Below are 19,377 nucleotides of genomic sequence, written 5' to 3' on the forward strand. Positions count from 1 at the left end.
TCCTTTTACTGTTTGACAATTCTCCTATATCACACGTACACACTATATGCTATAGTACATGCTATGATATGATAGCATATAGATAGTCTTAAACCATATTATCACCTACATTGCATATCAGCCAGTTACATGCATTCTACTATTTTTAGAGCCCGTACTACGTAGTAGTATGCGTATATTAGGCAACTATGCTGCACATGTAATACATATTTCAAGAAGATACAGAAACTATGGGGTACTAAACCAAGCAATATGCTAACACCACAAGTCTGCATTATAACCTGAGATACTTATACGAAAGTCAATAGAAAAGAATATCATAATTACACCTCTTCCCTACAACATATGCTGAATATTACATGCCTATTTGATATATATGATATATTAGAGTCACAATGTCGGTAGATATCATGATAGTGAGAACACACACTACGCACATGGTGCGCGCTAATTTTTCATCGAAGAATGACTTGCCAAAGTCGGAACGATGAATGTAATTATCCATATCATGATAAACATTATCAAAGGCAAACTAAGGTTACCTCTACTACGACAGGTATTTTACTAGAATATCAATTTAGCCACAGCCTGAGTAGGAATTCAACATACAACTTGGATATTGCGGTGCTCAATGCTACTATCAAAACACCAATGCCATCATACATGGGTAGATCACCAAACATACTTTCGATAAACATAGGATGTGACTCCTTTCTTTTCTGATTGCAGATGTCACTGATAAGGTACAATGTCATGATATAATGAAATGGTCTCACTGATGAACATAATTATTCGGAAAATATGATTTGACCGATTCATTGTCGCACACGGTAAGAAAGAGCTGAAGGTAGGTGGCAGTTTTCAATTGAGATTGTGTTACAACATAATTGTTACCCTTCTTTATCCAGAGGTAAGATTATAACTTGATCTTGATGTAATGAAAATATAGTAAAAAAAATCATATGAAGATAAACGATTGAAATGAAAAAGGTTATAAATAATTTACACCTCATCCCAAAGAACTTATCTCTATGCATGTATAGCCTTACTAACTTACTCAAGATTTTGTCTCTACTTTTCTCTTTTTTTACATCGCTTTTTCATCTTTTCTTAAATAATGCATACCATACATCCCTACGTTTCTTCCATACAGGATGATAATATCAGTCCATATACCATTCTACCATACATGTGCCTTTCTTTTTAAACACTTTCCATAAATACCATAAATAGCCTTAAATAATGACGATCATCTCTAACATTATCAATATGTTTTCGTTTCTTCCTAGACGTTTTTGGAGTCTGAATGCAAATTCCTGACACTAACTAGAATCTGAAATAAGGACGCCTTTGCTTAAAGACTAAAGTCCTTGTTTCCGGAGCCTGCTGGAATCGGATTTTGCTGCCCTCTTGGCAAGGAACCCATTCTTCGGGGGCTCCCTGGAGACATTCCTCCGGGGCTTCTTGGACCCGTTCCTCCTGGACCGTTAGGAGACATCCTCCTTGTACCTTCAGGTGACATTCTTCCGGGACTACCAGGAGGCACTCTTCTTCCGGGACTTCCGGGAGCCGCTCTTCCAGGACTTCCAGGAGGTGCTCTTCCAGGACTCCCAGGAGGTGCTCGCCCTAGACTTCCAGGAACAGCTCTTCCGGGACTCCCAGGAGCCGCCCGTCCTGAACTTCCAGGAACGGCTCTTCCGGGACTTCCAGGACTTCTTCTGGGACTGCCGGGGCTAGGTCGGTTTCGTTGGGGACTTCCGGGCGGACTTCGAGACCTCTGTTTGTTCGACTTCTTGGGACTCCCCGGAGGTGTCTTGGGACTGGTTGTATTGCTGGATCGCTTCTTCTTCTTCGTCTCTTTTTCGTCCTCGTCCTGAATACAGTTACCGAAGAGTGAGCTAGCAAAGGATGGCTTCTTGGGACGATTGGTCACCTCTCTTGGCAGGGAGAGGAAGCACTTTCGACAAACAGGGCGGGAGTCCAGCTTGAAGAACTTGCTCCTGGAAAATAAGGAAAACAATATGTAATTTTCATGGAAGGTTGAGGCTTGTGATGGTATGATGGTTTTTCAGAATACAGTTGCAGATGCAAAGTACTCGCGATACATACATGTAGAAAAACATATATAAGGTATGACCTATACCAACATTATTGAATGTGACTGAGTGTGCCTCGCTCTCATCTTAGCCAGATAGATGTTTTTACGGCTATGTTTTATGAACCTTATATTTCTGTGACTTCAAGCCCGATGAAACTATCTAATGCAGTCAATTATGTTAGGACCCTACTCACTTGGGAGTGAACTTGATGTAGCACATGTAGCATTCGAAGTGATCCTCACACACGTGATGGTCGAAGACTCTTATAGCGCCTATGTGAAATGAGCAGAGAACTATGATATAGCAACGTTATGAAAATAAAGAAAAGGGTAAACTCACTCCTTGTCGAATTTTCTTTTGCAGATCTGGCAACAAAAATGCTCCTCGCACACGTAGTTGTCGAAGACACGAATAGCACCTGGATTGGCAAGACACAATTCAATTCTGATGTCTTTTTTGTTTCTTCTACAACATGCTGTGGTAAGCCATAGCCACCAAAGACATATAGCCACTGAAAAATTTACAATTTTGATGGTTGAAATAAACCATACAGTTATACTTAGTACACTTAGATAGTGACTAATCAATAGATGATAACTGTCTAAGGCGTCAAAATAGCTAGAAACCGACGGACGTCCAAACGGGGACTGGTAGATATTATATACATGCAGATGCTCTAAGTAAGTGCATCCGCGCGTTATTGACCAGGTTTAGATGACTTTTACAGATTCATGCCTATATAAAATGATATCAAAATTTAATTTTATTGAAGCAAAGTTCACAGTGTTTCTGCAATGCTTATGACGTATTTATGTCGGAGTGGTGATTTAACATATACTAGTGGCTGATTGTTTGGAAGAAGCACTTACGTTTTCCCTCGATGACTTGATGGCATACATAGCAAGTGGTTGCTTCCGCCTGGATATAAAGAAATCACTTATTAGTGTTAAATTCAATAGATACGAATGCATTTTCTCGAAATATGTTTACGCGCTTATATATTTTCAATTAACACTGCAGCTCAAAAACCAGTGGTCACAGATGTAAGTTAGGAAAATTCAAAGTACAATGTTAGGATCATTATTACTTTGTGTATTGTGATTTCTCTCTCCCTCCCTCACAATATTTCTCCCTCTATCTACCTTTCCCAGTCTCTCTGTTTCTAACATCAGTTCAACGTACAATTTTGCGATCATTATGACTTTGCAATTGTGATCTTTCTCTCTCTCCGTCCATCTCCGTATCTCTGCTCCCTCTCTGTTTTTAATATTAGTTCAACGTACAATTTTGCGATCATTATGACTTTGTAATTGTGCTCTTTCTCTCTCTCCCTTTGTCTTCCTATCTCTGCTCCCTCTCAGCTTCTAATATTAGTTCAACGTACAATATTGCGATCATTATGACTTTGTAATTGTGCTTTCTCTCTGTCTCCGTCCATCTCCATATCTCTGCTCCCTCTCTGTTTCTAACACCAGTTCAACGTACAATGTTGCGATCATTATGACTTTGTAATTGTGCTTTCTCTCTGTCTCCGTCCATCTCCCTATCTCTTCTCCCTCTCTGTTTTTTACATCAGTTCAACGTACAATGTTGCGATCATTATGACTTTGTCATTGTGCTCTTTCTCTCTCACCATCCGTCTCCCTATCCCTGCCTCCTCTCAGTTTCTAATATTAGTTCAACGTACAATATTGCGATCATTATGACTTTGTAATTGTGCTCTTTCTCTCTCTCCGTCCATCTCCCTATCTCTGCTCCCTCCTGTTTCTATGATTTGATAAAAGAACTCTGTAAGTTCGTCTTCACATGTTTTAAGAAGAGAGAAGAAACATGTAGAAGTATAGACGTAAGCAGAACATAGAATAGCTTACTCTTTGTATGCGTCTTACTGCATTTAGCCCAAAGAGGGCATGAATATGCAATAAACTTCATTGTCATTGTCATTGTCTAATATTAGTTCAACGTACAATGTTGCGATCATTATGACTTTGTCATTGTGCTCTTTCTCCCCCCCCTCTCTTTCCCTATCCCTGTCCCTCCACCTCTGTTTCTAACACCACTTACAGTGTGACTTACACTACTCCAGATGGAGGCAGCGTATGACAGCGCTCCGGGGCTCTTCGCATCTGGAAACGGGGAGACGGGAGTGGTCGGCGGCAGGCTCATCGGCGATGTTGGGGGTGGACTGAACGGATCCCGGAACGATGTTGGACCTGCAATGGTAAGTGTGTCATTCGATTGTTTCTTGTGTCCTAATCACTTTTGACTTTGATATCGTATTATAGAGTTTATTGAGTTAATTGAGATTCCCTTTAGCCACTAGTGGGGTTTGTCTTCCAGGGCTCACCAAAGGGACATATACAAATACATAAAGCAGATTTACACAGAAATATATTTCACAGATTACATGCAAATACAAACCAGATCACATACAAATACAGACTTAAAATCTGAAATCAAGAATGGAACCATCAATCCTCACGAATACTGTACAGTACTGCGCACTACAGTACCCGTATTGTTAAAGCGACTGCAATGATATTGACATGTTGTTTGTAATATGAATGGCATATACGTTGATGCATTTTCTGCTACAATGGGAGAGAAAGAAGACAGACTTACTGTTGACTGGTGACGAAGCCAGTGGCTTTCTTGTTATTGTCAGAACTGGCGGGACTTTCTTCGGTTTCTTGACCCTGCTGTAAAATGCAATTCAAAACTATTATATATTTCATTCCCCTTTATAACAACAATGAAAGATAAAGTTGTTGGGCTACCGATTGGTTTCGTCGGAGAGTGACATCAATACACAATTTCATATCGCCTTTTTCATGTACCATGGCCAAAAAATCTAGACAAAAATTGTTCCCTGGGGAATGCATTGGTGCAACTTTAGGAATATTTTCAGAGTGGTCAGAGACACTTAAACCTGCCATGATCCTTAATCGCTTCGCCAAAAGTATGGAGCGTGATAACCATATCGTAAATAGCAATGACGTATTAAAGTTTTACCTATACGTGTACAAGTCTACAATGTACTCTAAAAGGTGACATGTAGAGTGGGTGTATCGACTTACTCGTAACATTCTTGTGACAGTATAGGTAATGGTCAAAGCGGCGCCAGCACTGTTAGCCCAGTGCTGACTTATCACTGGAAATCCAGTACAGAAGCTATCTTTAGCACTACAACTGAGTACTGATAAAGGAAATTTAAAGTGAGTGTATGGAAGGCAGAGGAAACGATGGGAAGACAATATAAAAGAATGCACCGGGCCGAGCTTAGCAGAAGCCATAAGAGCGGCGGAGGATAGAGACAGGTGGAGGAGAATAGTGGATGATGTCATGGTGCCCCAACGACCCATACAGAGGTCAAGGGATAGGTGAGAGGTGAGGTGAGGTGAGAGTATGGACTTACTCGTAGCATGTCTTGTGACAGTATAGGCTGTTCACGCAGATCATATCATCGGGGGAATCGAACGGCTTTGAGCACACGAAACAGGTGTTTTCCGACGCCAGCCTCGACTTTCGTTCCTTCCTGTGATAGTTTATACAACAAAGAGCACAGTGACTTAATGCATAATGATATTTGCATGCTCTTACCCTTATGGGCTAAATGTATAGATTCGACAGTATTACATGGAATACTAAAGACTAGATACTATTACAAGTAGTGTTACAAGCGGACAGTTATTATTAAACAAAACATCTGGAGCTATGCTATCTCTATAACTATAGTTTACATGCCTCTTCGAGATATCTTCTTAAAACAAGTGCATATATAACTGTTGTTTTCTATAATCATACTCATTCGTCGTTTATAGGTCGTTAGATATTTCAAAAGACCACGACATGATACTTTTTCATACTCAACTTTAGCTCAATGCATAGATCAAATCTAATTATATGCTGACATGTGATGTAATACACATATTGTAAATATAGAATTTTTGACGACGAACATAAAAATGATGTACATAAAAAAACTGCCAAAGTGATAACTCCACCAAAGAAAGCAAGTGCCGCCACACACTGTGTATAAGTCTCCTATAGAGTAGCTTAGTTTGAGACATTTCTGTTTAATTGTATCCACAATATGCAATAAAATACCATTATTATCTACGCGTACCCACCTTTCTTCGTCTGTGAGAGTTTTAGACGGTCGTGGAAGGGTGCTTTGGCTAAACTGTTGCTTTGGCAGTTGACTGACGTTTGGCGTAGACTGGGCATGTATCTGTGGCTCAGGTCTCCTCATGGACTTCGCTGGACCGTTCTGCACGTGGATAGTGTTGCTGATGGAAACGGACTTCTTCGGTTTATCCTCGGACTTTATCCACACGGGTTCGTCTGCTTTCTTCTCCCTCTTCTTCATCCGAGGTAGAGTGGTCGGTTCTTCCCAGGTTTTGATGTCGTCCACCATTTTGGGCTTCTTGGCGCGCGGTAGAGTGCTGGGTAATGCCAATAGATACACACTGTGGATGAGCAAGCAGATGTTATGGCAAGCGCAGCAGCAGCAGAGAAAAGCAAAGAGTATAGCACCACATCTTGCTAAGCCTTTGTTGACTTATTCGTGTTTGATTGGTTGGATTAATGATTGAGTATATAGGTTTTGCAAAGACACAGAAACATTCCAGCTTTAATCCATAGGTAAGAGCCAGCGATATTCCTTTAAATCTATCTCAAAGAATATTTCCTTACCAATGAAGCCAAGCAGCAAGAGTATTAAGAGGCTTATGATTAAATGTTTTTGCGCACAGATGGCAATTGCAACCATATGATATTATTATCCCAAACATAATACCACCAAATGTATAGATACCGTATGATTGGTATCTGTACGTTGCCTCAATTGTTCAGATCATATGACCCAGAAATAATGGCCAAGGGGTTCACGTGGGAAAGGCTACCCCCCCTCCCCTCCAAAAAACAACAACAAAGGAGACAGAAAATACATTATGATCAGGAGGGTTTAGTGAGGTAGGGAATGGTATGCACGGTTGCAAGACAAAGTAATTGATGTATTTTTTAAGAGAGACATTAGCAAAACAGCTTGTGCCATGCATATGATTGATTTGTCAAAGCTAAGAACATGGAATGTTAAACGTTGTAATGCCATAGCAGCATGGACTGTCATCAAAATCAGTACCAGAAGTTGTTGCTTATAACAGTGTCTGAGGAAGCCTACAGCCTGGCATTGTCTTCATATGTAGGTTATAGAACATGTTAGAGTGTTTGATTGAAACCCAGCGATGTGTGACATATGCGGCTGATTGAAATCAAGGTCGCTAGAAGGTGAGCTAAATCTGTGTGACACCCAGCAAATGCATTTAGATGTTTGGCAACGTTACAAAAGCAATAGCAATTAGTTAAACAAGAACAAAACTACTTAAAACTACTTAATTGTATACTATGGCTAAGGATACATTTAGTTTCTAACAAATGTAGTAATTGTAAGCTAAATACAAGACACACTATTTTCCCAAGTATGCACTTATGTTGGGTATACGTTTGGTTCTCAGCTACTCAACCAGAAAGATGTTTATGCCGACCTTTGGATAACCTTTGGGTAATTCCCTTCCTCGGGGCTTCATGAACACTACACTACTACACTACTACTCCTGATTTGGTACCACGTCGCAAGAAGTCCTGCACCTTATTAAAGTATTATACATTTGGAGAAGTGTCAATTTCGCTACTTCACAATGCGGCAAGGAGTAATAGATTTTATCAAGCAGTGAGCAACGTACCCAAATAGTTTCCGAAAACGTGGCAGAATTACTGCAATGTTTGTTAGCAATGAACCCAATATCGGTATACATATAGATCAACCAACCTTGTGTGCAATGTGTATGGAAGAAACGCATACACTGCGGCAACAGCACTGTCCCGTCGAACAGTGTTTAGACACCCAATATGACAAATTTATTCGCCAACGCCCCTTCAAGTTTAACTGCTATTAAAAATAGCCTGAAGGTTGCAAACTAGATAGAAAGGTCACTTACTTGTTTCCAGCTGTGGCCAGGTGAATCTTCAGGGCGTCCATGTTGACTGTAGCTTTGTTGTCAGGAATAGGATCTTCAGACACGGACAGTTTGTGTTCAGTCTCCTCGAGTTTCTTTTTCAGTTGGTTCAGCTGTGTGTCCCTGGTATACGGCTTTTTTTCTGGCTTGTCTTCTTGTTGGATTGGTTGCACCGTTGCCATTTTGTTCTTCTTTTCCTTGTTGCGAGGCCATGTTGATGTTTCTGCCACGTTTTCCTTCTCGTTGTCGTCTGGCTCTTCTTGCTTCTTCATCATCCTCTTCTGTTCGCGCCTGTCAATCGTGGCATACTTGACTTCTTCTGGACCATCTTCTATGGATTTTTCTTCGATCTCCTCTGATTTCTTCCTTGCTCTGGTGTTGGCCTTCTTCAGCTCGTGTGGATCAAACGTAGCCGAGCCCATGTCCTTGCGTTCCATGGTAGGACCTGCAGGTTCGAAGCACTGCGTAGGTTTAGGGCGGACTTCTTTTTCAGGTGCAACCTCACGTGTGACCGCTGACTCTATGTCCTTAGGGACCACCGCTGGGTACTTGGGTTCGGATTTACTGGCTTCTTGTGGTGTTGGAGGTGTCACTGTCACCTTGGGTTCGGTTTTTGTAACTTTCGTTGGTCCTGTAGCCTTTTTCTCGGCCTGAGTCGCCTTGGGCTGCAAGAAAAGTGACCATGGAATGGGCTGTCAATCATTGTAACAAGTTCTACAAGTCTATTTCCATTTCTGAACATATTATTTGCTGGACATACATTATCGACTGTATCCAAGTGGTCTCGCCATATTCTGTAATTATTTGACAGCTTCACTATGATTTGTTTCTCAATGATGTCGTATTCTCTCATATCGGTTTATGTCTAGATGTTCTTTGGTCATAGAATTCTTTAGATATATTGTCTCAATGGATGCGAATCTAACAAGCAAATAACCCTGTTTTGCATGCACTGAATATTTGGTATTATATGTCATATGGTATGCAGTGAAAGTACGAGCTAGTATAGAATTTACTTCGTTGTTTCATGTGTTACTTTTCAGGCGTACCTCTGGAGTGAGAAGCTCCTCCCATTTTTTCCTGTCGGGTTCCCACTGAGTTTGCTGCTGCTCAACTGGCTTCTCTTTCTTTGCAGTGGGCTGCTTGGCCTTTGCCTTTTCCTGAGGTAGAAGTTACAATCCATCAGAAACTAACAGTCTGGCATACAATGTGCTGATTATTATTAATGATAACAGTCATTAGTGACATTAATAGCTTAACGAATTAATAACAGAGGTTGCTAAGTGGATAGATTAAGAAAACGCATCAACAAAAGGATTTGGAGCTTACACATAAGCTGCCCCAGTTTTCTGTGGCTAATCCTATATAGCCATGGCAATATTCATAGGTAACATTATCGTATTGTAAGTAGCGTATGCATAGCGTATCATCTTATCTTCAACATTTCAAAACACGATTACAATGTCTTTACTATCTATATATTGTAGGTGCACCCGTAAATGCTTACTTGCGTTTGTGTGTGCAAAACCATGGTACTGCATGTACTAAGCCTGTTAGGCTAGAAATGTACAATGCTTTATGTGCTTACTATACAAGTAATGGAGTGCAGAGTAACATAGGACGCTTTTATCACATACAAGTTGTTAGGAAAAAGATCATGACCTACCATCTGCTCTGAAGCGTGCTTTTCTTTCTGCTCTGTTGGCTGAGAAGTGTCAGGTTTAGCTGCCGCTTCAGCTTTGTCACGTTCTCTGTCCTGAAAACAACAACATGACGTAGCACAGCGTCACTTAGCGTCATCCTCATTTGCATAAATACATATTCAATATTTCCATCGGGCATGGATCATGGGCAAAGTCGGAAAGAAATCATTGTATTATGTACTGGATCGCACTTTTTTTTCAACGGCCTGTTGCGTATAGGACTGCACTGAATAAACACTAGATTTATGGCAAAAATGACTAAAAGTGAACTGTACAGTAGAAACTATTTAATTGCACAACGGATTATCGCACACGATTCTATTAATTGCACGAAATTAAAAAATCCCGAAACGGCGCGGTCCAGTTGGATGACTTATTATTGCACCATCCGGATAGTTGCACGAAATAACCTGGAAAACGGGATGCGCAATTAAACGGCTTTTTACTGTATTGGTTTATACTGGTAAAATACCTGTATCTTTTGCATATCATCATTTACAAATTACATAAAGAGAGTAAACCCACCAGTATCCAATACGCCAGCTCAATACTCTTCGGTAGTATCCTCGTGTTCTCCTCTTCCACAGGTGCCTTGGGTTTTTGTTGTTTTGTTTCCTGCTGCTTCGGTATTTCTTTCTTCACTGGTTCTTGGACTATCTCTTTTTGCTTTTCTTGTTTTGGCCTGGGTGTAAAAGCAATATCATCCAGGTTCGTCTCTTGTGGCATCTCTGGTTCTTGTTTAGGTCTTGTCTGTTGAGAAGGTATCTCTTTAGCTCTCTGTGGTTTGTTCGGGTTGTTGACCAGCTTGTTGGACGAAACTTCAGACTGTCTTGGAGTGATAACCTCGGGTTTGGTTTCTTGAGACTTTGGTTGAACAGGTGCAGGTTCTGCTCTGGTTTGCGATTTCTTCTCAATGGGTTTACCGAGAGAAGGCGTATCCTTCGCACTGGGTGTAACTTCTTTTTGGGGTTTGGTAGATGGCATTTCTGTTGCTTTGGGTTGTTGTTTTTCCACTTTGGGTTTTTCTTGTGGTTGTGTCATTGGTCTAGTGGGGGCAATCTCTTCCTTCGGTTTTGCACGAGCAGGTTCTTTTGGCTTGGTTTCTCGAGGCTGTGGTTGTGCTGGAGCCGGTTCTTCCTTGCTTTTAGCTGGTACACGTTCTTCTTTAGGTTTTGTTGGAGTGGGTTCTATCTTGGGTTTCCTTTGCTGAGGTTCTTCCACTTTTGCGGGAGCAGGTTCTGTCACACGTTTGGAAGGGACAGGCTCATCTCTTGGTTTTGGGGAAACAATCTCCTCTTTTGGTTTTGAAGGAGCAGCTTTTTCTACAGGTTTAGGTTCCTCTTTTGGTTTTGAAGGAGCAGCTTTTTCTACAGGTTTAGTTTGCTGAGGCTCCTCCTTTGGTTTAGCAGGTGCAGGTTCCTTTTTCCGTTCCTGTTTGGGTTTCCTTTGCTGAGGTTCTTCCACTTTTGCGGGAGCAGGCTCTGTCACACGTTTGGAAGGAACAGGCTCATCTCTGGGTTTCGTGGGAACAATCTCCTCTTTTGGTTTTGAAGGAGCAGCTTTTTCTACAGGTTTAGGTTCCTCTTTTGGTGTAGCAGGTGCAGGTTCCTGTTTGGGTTTACTTTGCTGAGGCTTTTCCTGTTTGGCGGGTTCTTTCTTATGTTTGTAGGGAACAGATTGGGTCCGGGGCTCTATGGGAGGTGGTGCTTCGAAAGGAGCAATGAAGGCAGGTTGTTTTGCAGGGGATGGTTGCCTCTTGGGTTTTGCAGGAGCAGCTTCTTCTGGTGGTTTTACAGAAGCTGGTTCTTTGTTTGGTTTTGTTGGCGCAGGTTCATCCTTGGGTTTTGTAGGTTCCCCAGTTGGTTTTGAAGGTGCATATTCTTCTTTTGGCTTTGTAGGTATTGGTTTTTCTTTTGGCTTTGTAGGTGTCGGTTCTGCTGGCTTTGTAGGTGCGAGTTCTGCTGGCTTTGTCGGTACAGGTTCTGTTGGCTTTGTAGTTGCGATTTCTGCTGGCTTTGTAGGTGCTGGTTCTTCTTTTGGCCTTGTAGGTGTTGGTTCTTCTTTTGGCCTTGTAGATGCTGGTTCAATTTCTGCTGGCTTTGTAGGTGTGAGTTCTGCTGGCTTTGTGGGTGCTGGTTCCTCCGTTGGCTTCCTAGGTGCAGGCGGTTCTGCTGGCCTTGTAGGGACAGGTTCTGCTAGTTTTGTAGGTGCTTGTTCTGCTGGCTTTGATGGTGCAGGTTTTTCTACTGGCTTTGTAGGTGCGAGATCTGCTGGCTTTGTAGGTGCGAGATCTGCTGGCTTTGAAGGTGCGGCTTCTGCTGGCTTTGTAGGCGCTGGTTCTGATGGCTTTGAAGGTGTAGGTTCCTCTTTTGGTTTTGCAGGTGCCGGTTCTGCTGGCCTTGTAGGTACAGGTTCTGATGGCTTTGTGGGCGCTACTTCTGCTGGTTTTGTAGGCGCCGGTTCTGCTGGCTTTGTAGGTACAGGTTCTGCTGGCTTTGTAGGTACAGCTTCTGCTGGTTTTGTAGGTGCGGGTTCCGTTGGCGTTTTGGGCACAGGTTCCTCTTTTGGCCTTGTAGGTGCAGGTTCTTCTACTGGCTTCGTGGATTCTGGTTCCTCTGTTGGCTTTGAAGGTACAGGTTTTGGTTCTGGTTCTGTTGGCTTTGTAATTTCAGGTTTTGCTGGCTCTGTAGGTGCTGATTCTGCTGGTTTTGTAGGTGCATGTTCTCCGGGCTTCGTAGGCGCTGTTTCTGCTGGCTTTGAAGAAACGGGCTCCTCTATTGGCTTTGCAGGTACAGGTTCTACTGGCTTTTTCGGTTGAATTTCTGTTGGCTTTGTAGGTGCAGGTGCCTCTGTTGGCTTTGTAGGCGCAGGTGCCTCTGTTGGCTTTATAGGCGCAGGTTCTGCTGGGTTTGTGGGTGCTGGTTGAATTTCTGTTGGCTTTGTAGGTGCTGGTTCCGTTGGCTTTGTAGGTGCAGGTTCCTCTGTTGGCTCTGTAGGCGTCGGTTGTACTGGCTTTGTAGGTGCTGGTTGAAGTTCTGCTGGCTTTGTAGGTGCTGGGTCCTGCATTGGTTTTGTAGGTACTGCTTCTGCTGGTTTCGTAGGCGCTGGTTCATCCATTGATTTTGTAGGTGCAGGTTCTGCTGGCTTCGTAGGTAAGAGTTCTGCTGGCGTTGTAGGTACAGGTTCTGCTGGTTTTGTAGGTGCAGGTTCTGCTGGCTTTGTAGGTGCAGGATCTGCTGGCGTTGTAGGCACGACGTCTGCTGGTTTTGTCGGTGCAGGTTCCGCTGGCTTTGTAGGTGCAGGATCTGCTGGCGTTGTAGGTACGACGTCTGCTGGTTTTGTCGGTGCAGGTTCTGCTGGCTTCGTAGGTGTCAGGTCTGCTGGCTTCGTAGGTGTCAGGTCTGCTGGCTTTGTAGGTGCAGGATCTGCTGGCTTTGTAGGTACGACGTCTGCTGGTTTTGTCGGTGCAGGTTCCGCTGGCGTTGTAGGTGCAGGATCTGCTGGTTTTGTCGGTGCAGGTTCCGCTGGCGTTGTCGGTGCAGGTTCTGCTGGCGTTGTAGGTGCAGGATCTGCTGGCTTTGTAGGTGCTGGTTCCTCCGTTGGCTTCATAGGTGCAGGCTTGTCTGCTGGCTTTGTAGGTATAGGTTTTGTTGGCTCCGTAGCTGTAGGCTTTTCTGCGGGGGTTGTCGGTGCAGGACTTTCTGCGGGTTCAGTTGGTGCAGGATTGTCTGTAGGTTCAGTTGGTGCAGGCTTGTCTGTTGGTGCAGTTGGTGCAGGCTTGTCTGCGGGTGCAGTTGGTTCAGTTGGTGCAGGCTTGTCTGTTGGTGCAGGCTTGTCTGTTGGCGCAGTTGGTTCAGTTGGTGCAGGTTTGTCTGTGGGTGCAGTTGGTGCAGGCTTGTCTGTGGGTGAAGTTGGTTCAGTTGGTGCAGGCCTGTCTGTTGGTGCAGACTTGTCTGTTGGCGCAGTTGGTTCAGTTGGTGCAGGTTTGTCTGTGGGTGCAGTTGGTGCAGGCTTGTCTGTGGGTGAAGTTGGTTCAGTTGGTGCAGGCCTGTCTGTTGGTGCAGGCTTGTCTGTTGGCGCAGGCTTATCTGTTGGCGCAATTGGTTCAGTTGGTTCAGTTGGTGCAGGCTTGTCTGTTGGCGAAATTGGTTCAGTTGGTGCAGACTTGTCTGTTGGTGCAGTTGGTGCAGGCTTGTCTGTTGGTGCAGTTGATGCAGGCCTGTCTGTGGGTGCAGCTGGCGCAGGTTTGTCTGTTGGCGCAGTTGGTGCAGGCTTGTCTGCGGGTGCAGTTGGCGCAGGCTTGTCTGTTGGTGCAGTTGGTGCAGGCTTGTCTGTTGGTGCAGTTGGTGCAGGCTTGTCCGCAGGTGCAGTTGGTGCAGGCTTGTCTGCGGGTTCAGCTGGTGCAGGCTTGTCTGCGGGTTCAGCTGGTGCAGGCTTGTCTGTTGGTGCAGTTGGTGCAGGCTTGTCCGCAGGTGCAGTTGGTGCAGGCTTGTCTGCGGGTGCAGTCGGGGCAGGCTTGTCTGTTGGTGCAGTTGGTACAGGCTTGTCTGTGGGTGCAGTTGGTGCAGGCTTGTCTGCGGGTGACGTTGGTGTAGGCTTGTCTGTTGGTGCAGTGGGCGCAGGTTCCTCTGTTGGCTTCGTGGGTGCAGGTTCTTCTCCTGGTTTGGCTGGCGTAGGCTCATTGTCTCCCGTAGGTTCTGAGGGAGTCGGTGCTTTTTCTGGAGAAGATTGAGTAGGGTCGTCAGAAGGTTTAGATGTCGGGGCAGGCTCCCCATTTGGCTTGCTTTCAGGACCATTCAAGGCGGGTTCTGTATCAGGTTTCGGGACTGACTGGAGAAGGGTCTTGCCGATATCGCTGATTTTATCCAGATCCATTGCTTCCGCCTTCTTCAGAGAATTTTCTAGTTCTTTAAGTCTCTTCTTCAGGTACTCTGTTTGGCTCTCAAGAGCTTTCTTGGTTTCTACGAGCTTCTCTAGCTTTGTGTTGACGTCAGAGTCCCCAGGTACCTCGTCCTCAAGCTTGGTGTGGAGTTCGTTATAGGCAAACAGAAGATCGTCGTGATCCTCTTCCAACTCTTTGAGCCGATCTACTTGTTCGTTTAGCCGGTCGAGCAGATTCGGCATCGGTACTATTCAGAGGCTGACAAACGCTGGAGGGCTGAAAACACGGACAGGAATTTAATCGAAGAAGAATCGAAAACACCCAGTCATTGAATGAAATATTACACGTTATACGTTTATCATCTGGGTCAGCCAACATGCATGCAAGTGTTGTGATGATCGTTTTTCACATTTAAGTATAATGTAGTAATAGAACATAAGAAGGAAATGATAGAATGGTTACTGCTTATACAAGGTGGTGTCAGATGACCTAGTTTCACATAGAAGCCGAACTGAGTGGGCGTACGTGCAGAATAGTCTACGGGTGCGTCCTCTAGAACAAAGAGTTTGTCAATTTTATTTGTGCGCCTTAAACTTGGTGGAAGATGAAGCACACTTCGTCGCTGACTGGACTAAGTATGTTAACGATAGCAACACTCTATTCAGTTATATAGAAGGTACATTTCCTCAATTTAGACATATGAGTAGCACTGACAAATTCATATTCCTCATGCGTCTTGATAAACCGACTATTACTAAATCAATATACAGTCCTACAATTTCACCATCACCAAGAAACGAGGAGAAGCCGAACTTCTGTTAGACAAGATCTGTGACATCTTAATATACATGTTTTTTCTTTGTTGTGAGCTGTACGCAGCTCGGTTGGGCAAAAATGTGCAATAAAGGCCTTCATTAGTTCATTCAGTTGTCATTACGCGCTCAGCCACAGGACTGACGTTTGTTGTTATTCTTCTGACAGTCCCTCGGCCTTGAAACAGTACATCGTAAATGGCAACATAAATAACTTGCACTGCGATCAGGCCTTAGGCGTATCAGAAATTGAACTAGAAAAAGACACTTGTTTGTTTTATACTATGAACTCACGAAACACTTTGCAGAGCAAACGCGGCTAAGGATTGCAAAGACGCGTGAAATCCTTTATACAATACTGTAGATGATCCTTTATCGAATCCCTGTCTTATTGGGATCCTATGTAAGTACTACTTGGCACTGGTTTAGAAATGCAAACAAATAATGGTCTTCTTCTAATGTATTAAAAAAAAAGATACGATCGTTTGGACATACTGTAGATGATTATCGAAATAGCCTTGACATAACAAGACGTTTTATATACGGTGTAAGATTCAACAACAGCAACAATGATTTGCCTAACGCAACTGTGTTCACAGCCGTTTAGTCGTCCATTTATGGTGTACGAAAACATTAAATAATGCAAGCAACGTCACGCACATGGCTATATGTTTACCCTAATTCTCTGCCTTACTAACCCAATATTAGATTCTACTAGAGTTAGATTCTGTATTCACCGAGCCTGGCGAAACCAAACTTTGGAATAGAATAGGGTTGCTTTCTTCTGAGATAAAGTCATACTTGAAATTGGATAACAATGAATAGAAGTTCGTACTTACGTCTCACCCCAAACATTGTCAGCCCAATATTAACGCGAAATGCCGTACAACGCAATGGGGTGAAAGTTCGGGGGTTACAAAATGGAGGAAAGACCGGTTAGCCTACCATTTAACCTGGGTGTTTTAAATCATCCCCGTCAGATTCCCCCAGGGTCACTTAGATAATGTTTTATTTTCAACATGTATACACAGTCCTCTTGGGGTAGAATATAGCGTATCGCTTTTGACAATCGCAGTGTTATTGTATATGGTGATATTTGGGCATCCCACAAAGCTCAGAATGCAGTTGTTGTTTTTATTTTCAACACTACTATGTCATATGGTCCACGCTTGACAGCTTCAATGCAAATTGGTCAGCCCAGTAGCCAGAGCGGCGCTGGTTTGCGTTCCGCCTCGCTTCTAGTTCTTCAGGCGATTTACAGTACGCTTTGTTGCGCCTTTTAAAAGGTTTTAATTTGTCGTAGGCGTTCCTTTGATGATACTTTTGTTTACAGAGACATCGTAGGGCCATCTGTCGTTAAAAGAACGGCTTGGTTTGCGGTATTGTCCTGCTATGTTAAATTCTGCTTCTCCTAGATGTATATTTGTACAACAGCAGTCGGTGAAAGTGATTCTCAACAAGATCCCAAGTTTCGTAACCTTCAAAGCGCAGTGAAGAAAGAATATCTATCAGATGCGATCATTAAGTGTGTTTACCGCACGGATTGATTGACAAGATGACAGAAGGATTGCGGCATAGCATATTTTGCATTCCACGTTTTGACAGTTGCAATTTCTTGGAAGAACATTAGGAGTAGCATATCTGAAAAAACTGAAAAAAGGTTGCGATACATACCAACTTTTGTAGAGCTTGTAGTGCAGCATTCGCAGCGACCCAGAGTTATGGGCGTAGACTGAGGAGAGACTTGTAAGGTTTCCAAGTGTTCAAGTCAGCGACTTCGTATAAAAGAACTCACCAACAGTCACGTATCGTTCGTCGCATTCGTTGCACCTCACGCCTCTCACTATTGTATATCGCCATTCACTTTCTCTTTTTTACCTTACACTGATCATGGACTATTGTATGCCTCCATTCACAGGTACTCTGTATACGTAATTATAACCTGCGGGCACTTAAGACTTTCCCGCCTTTTTTAGTCCCCAGTGGCCACATCTATCTGGCAAAGATCTGAGTCACATGGAGAAACGTGTGACACCATTGTTCGTTAAGGAGGGTGTTAAATCTCAAGGGACAACAAAGTGAAGACATTATTGCTGATTATTGCGCTGCCTTTTAACTCATCAACGTGTGTCAACGAGTGTTATTTTCCAATGTCTTACTAGAATCTAGTTTACACACAAAAGAACGTATCGAAAATGTGAAAGTTGTCTATCTTTTGTTTTGACAGGTTCATTAATCTCAATTTCGTAGTGTAACGATGATATCAATACCTTGAAACAAAGAAATGGTCCTAATTTGATAATCTTTTACAATATACATAAAAGTATACCTGAGGTACACTCAGGTATAATGTATGGAACCCCTGCAACGCTGATGCGCTATATAAGGCATTTCCTAACACAAAATAACGTACCAAAAATGTGAAATTGTCTATGTTGTGTTTTGACAGGGCCATCAATCTTAATTTCGTTGTTTAATAAGGGCATCAATAGTAGAGAACACATAAAACGTTATGGTAAATGTATAATGTTTGAAATGTACAATATTTGAAATCCCCGAATACGCATCGTGCCTCTTGAAAAATAGTTTAGGAACACGAGCGTAAAATTTTGCCTTTAATGGGTTATTTGATACTAACCTGCAGTACTTAAGAGTAAGAGCCTAGAGGGATGGAATATTTGACATATGGGGGACGCGGGAAGAAGACAACCCTCTGTCCTTCCCTGTCAATCACAAAATATACGGCCGCCATTATGTAAAACTCCCGCCATTTTCGCGAGGCGACCTTGTACTAATGAGTGATGCGGTCTTTATATATAACAAGAAGCGAGAAGAGGCCGAACTCCTGTGTTAGACTTAAGATCTGTGATACTTTTTTTGTCTTTATCTTTGTGGTGACATGTACTTAACCTGGCTGGGCAAAAATGTACAATTAAGGTCTTCATTCATTCATTTATTCATTCATTCATTTATAACTGCCACCATTATGGAGTGGCGACCTTGTCCGAATGAGTGATGCCAACTGACCGTGCGGTAACAACCAATCATTCATGCTAAAAGTTGTCGGGCTGTTTTACGGAAACAGCTGCATCTTTGTAATTGCATGCTTTGACCATGGGAAACACAATCTTACGGCATAAGCTCTGGTTTGATTGTTGTCTGACACATGTAGCTGTCATGTAGTTATTTGTCCTTTGTTCTCGACAATAAAGTATAAAGTTTGCATGTGGTGATTTTTTGTATCTTTCTTTTGCATGGCGTTCTTAGATTCCTTTGCGTAGTGTTAACCAAATGGTGTTTAAGAGATACTACAATTGTAAACTTTGCATTTTTGCATCAAATATGAGTTGCTATTCACTCTATGCACTTCGTCCTCGCCAATAAAATATAAGGCTAGCCTACTGGTCATTTGTTGGATTTTCCTTTTCTATAGGTTTTATAAATCTATATAATATTGTGTAGTGATCGACTGCATGTTACTGCTACAGTGCCGCTACATTGTAAAGTTGAACATACTTCTATTACAATTGGGTGAGGCTATATTTAAATCAATTTTGAACTGCCATTCACATTATCTATCACCAACAAAACTGACATAAAGAATATACTGTTTGATGGCCATCTTTTGATATTCATTCATTCATTCATTCAGTAAAAGTGATTCGAACGACACGGAGTCGGCAAGATTGACATTTCCAAATATTATTTTCGTTTAATATCCAAATTGTTGCAACAATAACAAAGGAAGTGTGTATTTTACAATACATTGTTGCCTCGTGCTATGACATCATTTATCATGCTCCTATATAGCGTCAGCTGCCTAGGGACATTGTCTTTTAGAATTGCATGAGAAAGGTGCTTGAC

General features: G+C 42.7%; 1 protein-coding gene across 1 annotated transcript; it reads right to left on the reverse strand.

Annotated features, from left to right (window-relative positions):
* Positions 1 to 1,008: 1,008 nt before the first annotated feature.
* LOC118428058 (titin-like) lies at positions 1,009 to 15,510 on the reverse strand. Its single transcript, XM_035838021.1, has 11 exons — positions 10,345 to 15,510; positions 9,783 to 9,872; positions 9,166 to 9,276; positions 8,099 to 8,781; positions 6,230 to 6,568; positions 5,515 to 5,634; positions 4,722 to 4,798; positions 4,176 to 4,312; positions 2,969 to 3,017; positions 2,293 to 2,371; positions 1,009 to 2,000 (listed from the first exon to the last, which is right to left on the reverse strand). The coding sequence occupies exons 1-11, from the start codon at positions 14,941 to 14,943 to the stop codon at positions 1,355 to 1,357; spliced, it is 6,930 nt and encodes a 2,309-aa protein (XP_035693914.1). The 5' UTR covers positions 14,944 to 15,510; the 3' UTR covers positions 1,009 to 1,354.
* Positions 15,511 to 19,377: the final 3,867 nt, after the last annotated feature.

This window comes from Branchiostoma floridae, chromosome 12 (assembly GCF_000003815.2).
Source record: "Branchiostoma floridae strain S238N-H82 chromosome 12, Bfl_VNyyK, whole genome shotgun sequence".
Lineage (NCBI taxonomy): Eukaryota > Metazoa > Chordata > Leptocardii > Amphioxiformes > Branchiostomatidae > Branchiostoma > Branchiostoma floridae.